At 43.6% G+C, this 9,994-nt stretch overlaps 1 protein-coding gene across 1 annotated transcript in view; it reads left to right on the forward strand.

Annotated features, from left to right (window-relative positions):
- The window catches only part of LOC107469985 (uncharacterized), a 13,054-nt gene extending 12,590 nt beyond the window's left edge, over positions 1–464 (forward strand). Inside the window, exon 3 of the mRNA XM_052255623.1 lies at positions 333–464. Within this exon, the coding sequence (XP_052111583.1) occupies positions 333–464 (132 nt within the window). The remainder of the gene's footprint in view (positions 1–332) is intronic.
- The last annotated feature ends 9,530 nt before the right edge of the window (positions 465–9,994 follow it).

Here is a 9,994-nt window from a genome sequence, read left to right on the forward strand (position 1 = left end):
TTGTTGGCCAAAAAGGAATCAAAACCGAGATTAATTCGTTGGGTGCTTTTGTTACAAGAATTTGATTTGGAGATCAAAGATAGGAGTGGTTCCCAAAATCTAGTGGCGGACCATTTAAGCCGCCTTAAACACACAAAGGGCGACACCACTCCCATCAATGACTCCTTTCCTTTAGATACCTTGCACGCAATCTCGGAAGTGGTTCCTTGGTATGCCCCAATAGCAAACTATTTGGTTTCACACACTTTCCCTCCCAATCTTGACAAAAACAAAAAGGATAAGCTGAAAAGCGAATCCAAATACTATATTTGGGATGATCCCTATTTGTGGAGGTGCGGAGCGGACCAAATAGTGCGACGGTGCATACCCCAAACCGAATTCCAAGCAAGCTTGGAATTCGCTTGCCATTCTTCCGAAGGCGGTGGCCACTACGGCCCCCAAAGAACGGCAAGAAAGGTCCTTGATTGTGGATTTTGGTGGCCAACCCTTCTCAAAGACTCTTCTTTCCATTGCAAATCTTGTCCCCAATGTATGAGGTTTGGAGATATTTCCAAGAAGGACGAAATCCCCCAACAAAATATGCTTTTTTGTGAAATTTTTGATGTATGGGGAATCGACTTCATGGGACCATTCCCAAACTCCAATGGCTTCCTCTACATCTTGTTAGCCTTCGATTATGTGTCAAAATGGGTGGAGGCAATCCCCACCCGAACGGATGACGCTAATGTGGTGTATTCTTTTGTGAGGAATAATATCATTTGCCGTTTTGGTGCCCCAAGAGCAATCATAAGTGACCAAGGATCACACTTTTGCAATAAAAAAATAGACGGCCTCATGAGAAAATATGGCATCATCCACAAAGTCGCCACGGCTTACCATCCTCAAACAAACGGCCAAGCCGAAGTCTCAAACCGGGAAATCAAGCATGTTTTGGAAAGGGTTGTGAAGCCGAATAGGAAAGATTGGAGCACTAAACTCTCCGATGCACTTTGGGCGTATCGGACGGCCTACAAGACACCGATCGGCATGAGCCCCTTCCGGCTTGTATATGGTAAAGCATGCCACTTACCGGTGGAGATTGAACACAAAGCATATTGGGCCGTAAAGGAGTGTAATATGAACTTGGGTGGAGCCGGCATAGAAAGAAAGCTTCAATTGGCGGAATTGGAATGTTTGAGACAAGAAGCCTACGACAATGCTAGACTCTACAAGGAAAAATTGAAAGCCATCCATGACAAAAACATTAGGAGAAAAGAGTTCCAACCCGGTGACTTAGTACTTCTCTACAATTCAAGGTTGAGACTATTACCCGGAAAGCTAAGATCAAGGTGGGATGGACCTTACCAAGTGGAGAAAGTAGAACCTTATGGGGTCTACCACCTGCGCCACCCAACAAGCCCGGATATCTTCAAGGTAAACGGTCACCGTCTCAAATTGTATCATGGTGAGCAAAGAAAGAACTCCAAGGAGATTGAAGTGTTCCTCTTGAGGGATGCAAATCTTGAACAAGCACAATGAGCCACTGAAAGTCCAACTTAAGGACGTTAAACAAAAGTGCTAGGTGGGAGACACCCCACCATGGTGAGATATATCTTTTTGCCCTTTTTGTATATATTTCTTGCACTCTTCTTTGGTTTATGATTTCTTAGCTTTTGAATTGTTTAGTTAGATTTGATTGATGTTACCCTGGACCAATCGTTTGAGTCATTGCTGATTTGCCAAGTAAAATGCCCTGTTATAGTGCTTAGGCAGCTGTGTGGAAAAGGGGAAGTTGAAATGTCAAAAGTGGTATAGATACATGCACAATTAGGAAAAGCAACCCCATCTGCGCGTGCGCGCACCTGGCGCGTACGCGTCCTCAAAGCACTCAAAGGTCACCCACGCGGACGCGCACCGTGCGCGGACGCGTGGATCGCAAATAACAGCCCTCCATACATTTACCTGAGAGTTGCGCCCACACCATGCCAGGACCATGCCTAAAGCACAAGAATCTCGCGCGCCCGCGCGCGTGGCGCGTCCGCGCACTTGGGCAAAGTCTGTCGATCGACGCGCAAGCGTACTGTGCGCGTCCGCGCCGATTGCCCTGCTGCAATCCTGGTACATGTTCCAGAGAGTTAGGCTGCTCTCAGGCCTCTACCAAGCCACAAGCCCAAAACCTTGACCGCGTGCGCGCACTGGACGCGCACGCGCCCATACAATGTGAGCACAGGACGCGCGCCCGCGCCATTGCCGCGTACGCGCCCTTTGCTCCTGCACTCGTCTCTGGGCCATTTCACAGAGAGTTGAGCCCCCTCTGGGCCCCTCTCATGCCTGAGGCGCAACCACGTTGACGCGTGCGCGCACTGGACGCGCACGCGCCAATAGTCCTGAAGCAACTTCTGGTACATATACCAGAGAGTTGTGCCAACCCTGTGCCTCCCTTGTGCCTCCAACCCAAACACATGGGCGGGCCAGCGCAAGGCGCGCGCGCGCGTCCCTCTCCACCTCGCCTCGCTGCGCGAGCGCGCACGCGCGGATGATCGGCGCCAATACAAAAAGAGGCACACTCACCCCTTCACTTTCACTTCACATTTTCCCCCCTCTCATACCTTCTACTACACATCCAACTTCAAAGAGGGGCACACTCTCTCTTTCACCTCCATTCCCTCTTCTACACTACTTTCTACCACTCACTACCTTCTCTACTACTCCCCCTCAACCCACACCACAACCTCCTCTCTCATTCTCTTCATCTCACAAGGTACCATCCTAAGCTACCATCTCTTGTGTTGTTATTCCTTTAGTTTCACATTCATTTAGTTATCTTCTTTCTTCTTTTCTTTTAGTTACTTCTTTAGGAGGTTATTGTTCTTGTCTTCTTCTCTCTTTTCCTCTCATTTATACAATGAAAGGCATACTTGACTTTTGCACCCACTTTGACTAAATTGCCTCTCAACTTATCACTATTAGGTGCATCCCCATCTCCCCCAATCCATCCACTCACATTTTCTTAACTTGCTTTCCATGTGTGGCCCTTAAGGGTATATGCTTCTCATGCTCCCTACTTGCATGCATAAATCACCCTTACACCATATGAAAATGATTTGCCTTGCTCTTTTCATGTTATCTTAGTCACATGTTGCAGCTATCATGTGACAACGATACCCATATTCTATGGCTTAACTTTTCATCGCATTAACACATTTACTTTCACCTACTTGGATTTTGATGTTTTCCCTTCTTTACTCTCATAGGATGGTTATCAAGAAGAACAAAGGGAAAGCTCCCAAGAAGCCAACTCCCAACAAAGCACACCAAGAGCAAACGGCCAAGCCACTCTTGAAGAAGACTAAGGGCCCCATTGATGTTCTCGAGAAGGATAACCCTCCTAAGGATTCAAACAAGTTCCCCAATCGCTACTGCGAACTTGTTTACGCAAGAATGATCGAGAGGAACTATCATCCGGAACCACTCCTAGTCCTACCGGCTCACCTTCATCCAATTGTGATGCCACACATTGAGCAACGACAATGGAGGTTCCTATTGCGGAAACCAAAGGAGGCTAACCTTTCATGGGTAGTAGAATTCTACTCCAACTTCCACTCCCCCCTTCTCACATCAATCTTTGTGCGCCGAAAACAAGTGTCGGTCACAGTGAAAACTATCCAAGAAGTCCTTGGGATTGAACAATCAACGGATGCATATGACACCTATGAGGAAGTCTTGGCTACATGCAATGACTGCGCATTCGATTGGAGCGCAATCCTCCGTGTCATTGCTCTACCCGACGCCTATTGGATTCGGGGGACTATCAAGCAAAGACCCAAGGGTTTAGATGTCCGCCACCTCACTCAAGAAGCCACGGCATGGGCCCAAATTCTAGCTCACTATGTGCTCCCAAGTACACATGGGTCCTCCATTACCGCCGAGTTGGCCTTATTGATTTGGTGCATCTTAACCGAGAAACCGGTCAACGTTTCGCATGTCATCCGCCAATCCATGGGGCGCATTCATGCCAAGGGAAATCTACCATTCCCCGGTTTGGTGACGGAATTGGTTGCAAAAGCCGGCGTCAACCGAGAGGCTAAAGATAGGAGAGCCTCAATTCCGGTCGATGGTGATATAATTCCGACCAAGAGATGTCTCAAGCCTCCGGAAGCTACCAAGGACAGCGGATTAACCACACCAACTCACAAAGCTACCACCTCATCTACATCACAAAAATTGGCCGCCCAACGCCTTGAGGACCTTCACAAGAAACTGGACCGTTATGAACGGCGTAACCAACGCTGATATGCTCATGTGAAGAAGCTCCTAAGCATAGTCACACCACCTATGGAGGAACCCGATATCTCAACATCCACCGCAACTTCAGGCGGAGAGAGCGATGACATTGGAGATATGGGACACTCGGAGCCCGATCAACCACTGCGCCTTACCTACAGCACGGAGGACCGTGCTAAGTTTTAAGTGTGGGGAGGTCGGCCGACCGATCTCTATAGGTAACATCTGAATAAATTTGAATTTGAACACATTAGGATAGGTTGCATGAGTAGGTTTTAGTTGACACCATCTGCATGATAAATTTACTTGGTTGGAACAATGAATTCTTTCTTAAAGAAACCAACACTTTGGGAACAATCATGGGGCACTGCAGAATTTTAAATACTTTAATGCCAAAATTGCATGAAGAATTATATTTTGGAACATATTTTTGAGCTAAGAACACAAGCAAGTGAGCTTTGATCCTAATGGTGTGGTTACATCTCATAACCACTTACTTTCCTTCTTGTGTGCATTATTCTCCTTCTATGATTGTAATCTTTGCTTTGTTTCATTCTTTATGTCCATTATTTTGTGTATTCATGCATTTACAGGATTGAGGCCATCATTTCATTAGCTCACTTACCCAAATAGCCTACCTTTTATCTCCCATTGTTAACCAATTTGAGCCTACGATTAACCCACTTGTTCTTTAATTTAGCACATTACAAGCCGTAAAGCGAAAAACAATGAAAGTCCTCAATTTGGATCTTTGATTGGCTTAGGCTAGCGTATGTGAGTATCATTCAAGTGTGGGAATTTTGGGACATTGGGTGGACAAAAGGGTAGTTTTGCTTTGTTATTGGAAATATTAAGGAATTGGGTACATACTCATGTATTAATCAAATGTAAAACCTTATGCATTGAGGTTCTCGTATATAGAAAGAAAAAGAAAAAAAAATGAGAAAAACAAAAGAAAAGGAAAAGAAGAATAATATGAAAAAAAAAGAGAAAAAAAATTTAAGAAAAACAAAAGAAAAAGAAAAGCAATAAAAAGGGGACAAAATGCCCCAAAGCAAAGTGTAGCTCAATAAAATCAATGCATATGTGTGTGAAATTAAAAAGGAATACATGAGTATGTGAAAAAGTGAGGAATAGGTAGTTAGATTAGCGCTTAATTGTATAGGTCATTATGTAGGTTAGGTGGGAAGGTTAAGTTCATCAAGGATCCAAGTTTTAAGCCCACTAGCCATATATGATCCTACCTCGACCCTAACCCCATTACAACCTAAGGAGAAGACCTCATGATAGATGTATGCATGCATGAAATACATGTTGATTGTTAGAAGAAGAACAAATCTTAGAAAGCATGATTAGGGGAGAATTGAGAGAGTCAACCCTAAACACTTGAGCGACTAGAGTGCAAACACTTCCGGTAAGGGTTCGACGCTCAATCCTTTGATTCCCGGCTCTTGCGAGCATTCCTCATGCAAGGTTGCATAAATTGCATTTGATGCTTAGAATTTGGCAAGATCTATGCATTGACCACCATTGTACCCCATGAGCTTGCACATGTCATAAGGAAGCTGATTTGTTCACAACCAAGTAGATAACGGCATTAGTTGTAGTTGCATGCATATAAGTAGGTTGCATTTCATAAGTCCTATGCGTTTGTGACCCTCGGTCTTCTATGTTCCCTTGCATTTTCCTAAGCATGAGGACATGCTAGAATCTAAGTGTGGGGAGGTTGACAAACCCCATTTTGAGGGTTTGTCTTGTGCTAATTTCAAAAGGGATATCAATGATTTCACACATTTTCTGCATGAAAATATAAGGATTTGCATTCTTTTCCTAGTTTTGCCTCATGAAGGAAAACATGCTTATTTTGCACTAAAATAGACACATTTCTAATCTCTCCTTGATGCCATTCGATACCGTGACCCGTGTGCTAAGTGGTTTCAGGACATAGACTAGGAATGGACAGGAAAAGATAGGGAAGAAGGGTGCAAAAGGAAGGAAGCATGAAAATTGAACATTGGAGATTTTCGCATGGGCGCGTGCGCGCACATGGCGCGCCCGCGCGGATGAGAGCAATGTGAAGCCGAAGCTGAGAGCCAAGCCACGAGCCGGCTAGAGTAGCGGCTAAGCCAGGATCTTCATGGACGCGTACGCGTACACTCCGCTTCCGCGCATACTCCAGAACCGCATCCAGGGCGCGCACGCGTACCTTGCGCGTGCGCGCCGATGTTCGAAAATGATTTTTTTAATGTCACGTGACTTAGGCATGGAGTTGGTTGGAGATCCCAACTTTTGAGGAGTGCTTTGGCGGGAAAAGACTTAAGAGGACCAAGGGGGCAAAGGTTGAGGACACTTAGTTCATTTTTAGTTTTTTGGAGATATTTTGGGTTAGTTACATTGTTAGAGAGAGAAACTCCAACTTCTCTCTAGGATTCACCAACTTCTCTCAAGCTTTTACTAGGGTTCTTTCTCATCAAAGTTCTGAATTTTTACACAATTCTTGGTGAGATCCATTGCACTTTCATTTCACTTTGCTCATGTAATAGATTTTTCCTTCCAAATTCAAGTTGTAATTGTTGACATTCCTTGGATCTAGGATTCAATTCTATGGTTTTTGGATCCCATTGATATCTTGAGATTTTGATTCTCATTGTTGTTCCTTGATACTTGTTGCTAATTTCTTGTGTTGCAATAGTTCTAATTTTACTTTTCTCTTCATTTCACCATGACTTTCCTTCTTGCTCATTACATGTTTGATGAAATGTCAATACTAGCTATGGAGTAGAATTTTTGTACTTGGCATAGGGTTTGGATATTGGGAGGAATTGAATAGACATCTCAATAGTTGATTGATAGTTAGGAATTGCCAATTGACTTGGAGTGCACTAAAGCTAGATTCCCCTAAGGTGAAGCTAGGACTTGTGACTCAAGTTGATTGTTTCCATTTGATTTTCCTCTACACTTAGGGGATAACTAAATGAAGCAAAGCCTACTAGTTGTCAACATTGAATGAGCTATGAGGATAGAATTTCCAATGCCAACCCTAAGTCAAGTCCTTTTGATAATTGATTGTTTGTTTCTCATTACTTGCTAAAACCTTCAAAGAACTCAAACAAGGCTTACTAAATCAATAAGATGCATACTTTGGCAATTCCAAGGGAGAACGACTCGGGAGATTAATGCTCTCGGATATAGATTGTAGATTTGTTTGATGATGGATTTTGTGTTGGTTTAGACTATACTACGATTGATCACTACATTTAAACCAAGGGATTGGGAATTTGTTTGTTTTTAGAGAGAATTGGTGAGCCAAGGGATTGGGATCCAATCATATAAGATTGCCAAGCAAAATTCAATGAACGCATTGGTTGAGGAAGGGATAAAAATGTTTTGATTCGGAGATCTCAATATCTCCTGAAACCCAATGAATTCCCCATTTCTGATCTACCACTTTCTCTTTACATTCTGCAATTAAATTCATGCAATCACCCCGATCCCTTTTTAATTTCAGCAATTTAGCTTCTCGCTCTTTAATTCATGCAATTTAAGATTCCGCAATTTTAATTTCTTGCCATTTACGTTTCCCGCCAATTTTACATTCCGCAATTCTCATCTAAATCTTGATTCCGCTCAACTAGAACACACTTCTAATCCGAATTGCTCACTCAACCAATCCTTGTGGGATTCGACCTCACTCTATTGTGAGTTTTTACTTGACGATAACCGGTGCACTTGCCGGAAGGAATTTTTGCCGATCATGCAATTTCCTAAAATCGTAGCATCACTTATCAATGGAAATATAGCAAGTGCATGTAGGACAATGGAATGCAAGAGGTTTGTTGGCATGTAGGCAAAGGCATGAGTAGCATATATCAAACATGCAATGTCCAAGTAAGGTTACTATTTGTAACAAACTAACTATCACGTTTGTATTGACAATAAAATTTAATTAATAAAATATGAAAGGGAATTTGTGAAAAGCAAGCATTGCAGAGTAGAGTAAAGTAATGTAGAAAAGTGCATAGTGCTATATAGGCTTTTTCACAAATACATGGCATGCATGTTAAACAAGATATAAAAAGTATGAAATTGAACATGCAAGCAATCCCTTAAATAGGAGAAAAATAATTGTCAAACAATTTGCAATAATCCACAAGCATATAATGAGGAATGATGACTCAAAAGGTTTCTAACACCATGTAAAAGGAAAAGAAGAAGAAGGAAAAATAAAGATGTGAAAAGAAAAAGAAAAGAAAAAGAAAATAATAATATATATACATAATATAATAAGAATGATAGAAAAGAGAAGAAGGAAGAAGAAGGTAAAACCTTGTTAATGGTGGTGAGAGAGATAGAGAGTGAAAGGTGAGGTAGAAGGGGAAGGGGAAAAGAAGAAGGAAGGAGGGAAAAGAAAAAATTAGGATTTGGAGGAAAGAAAGATAAGATAATTTGGCAATTAAAGTTGAGCTGTGCGGCGCATGCGACGCGGCCGTGGAAGGCACGCGTTCGCGTGAGTGCGCATCAGGAAAGGGGATGCGATCGCGTCTGTCACGCGGTCGCGTGACCTACGTTGTGCTGCTGGCGCGAGTGCAGCCTCGCTCCAGCACAACTCTCTGTTCAATATAATTCAATTGCCAAATTGGGGTGACGCGATCGCGTGGGTCATGCGATCGCGTGAGTGTGCATCAGAAATTAATTGACGCGGCCGCGTCGGCAACGCGGTCGCGTGACAAGGATTGTGCTTCCAGTACCAATCCAGCACCACTCTCGCACAATATAGCATTGTGCACCCTTTGACGTCGAAAATGCAGGGCACGCGGCCGCGTGGAGCACGCGGTTGCGTGGGAGGCCATGATTTCCAAGCAATGCGGTCGCGTGGAATAATTTGTGCCTTTGGCACGACTCCAGCGCTGCTCCTGCATAACTTTCTGTTCATTTTTATTTTTCTTTACTCCCGCTGCCACGCGGATGCGTCGCTGGTGTGATCGCGTCGCGCGGCAAAATTTTTTTTTTTTTAAGGAAAGATAAATTCATGGAATTGAAAGAGCACGAAAGCACTAATAAAGAGAAGAGTTATTTAAAGAAGAAAAACTAAAAGTGAAGAAAAGAACGATCATACCGCGGTGGGTTATCTCCCACCAAGCACTTTGCTTTAACGTCTGTAAGTTGGACGCTCCACTAGCTCAATCTGTTGCTATGTGGGGATCTTCCAGGCGGAAGATCTCAAGCTCCTTGCTTTTCTGCACCTTCTCACCATGGTATAGCTTCAGGCGGTGTCCATTAACCTTAATAAGTTCAGAACTTGAAGGATGGCTTAGGTGATAAACTCCGTACGGTTCAGCCTTCTCTATTCTGTATGGACCTTCCCATTTTGATCTCAACTTACCGGGCATGAGCCTCAGTCGAGATTTATAAAGGAGAACAAAATCTCCAGGTTGGAACTCTCTCTTCTTGATGTTTTGATCATGCACAGCTTTCATCTTTTTCTTGTATATTCTGGAGTTCTCATAAGCTTCTAGGCGAAGGTTCTCCAGTTCCTGTAGTTGCAACTTTCTTTCAGCTCCAGCATTCTCAATCCCCATGTTGCACTCTTTAACTGCCCAGAAAGCTCTGTGTTCGATTTCAACTGGGAGATGACAAGCTTTTCCATAGACTAAGCGGTAGGGGCTCATCCCAATGGGTGTTTTGTATGCTGTTCTATATGCCCACAGTGTATCTTGTAGTCTGGTGCTCC

The sequence above is a fragment of the Arachis duranensis genome, chromosome 10 (assembly GCF_000817695.3).
Source record: "Arachis duranensis cultivar V14167 chromosome 10, aradu.V14167.gnm2.J7QH, whole genome shotgun sequence".
NCBI classification, from domain to species: Eukaryota; Viridiplantae; Streptophyta; class Magnoliopsida; order Fabales; family Fabaceae; genus Arachis; species Arachis duranensis.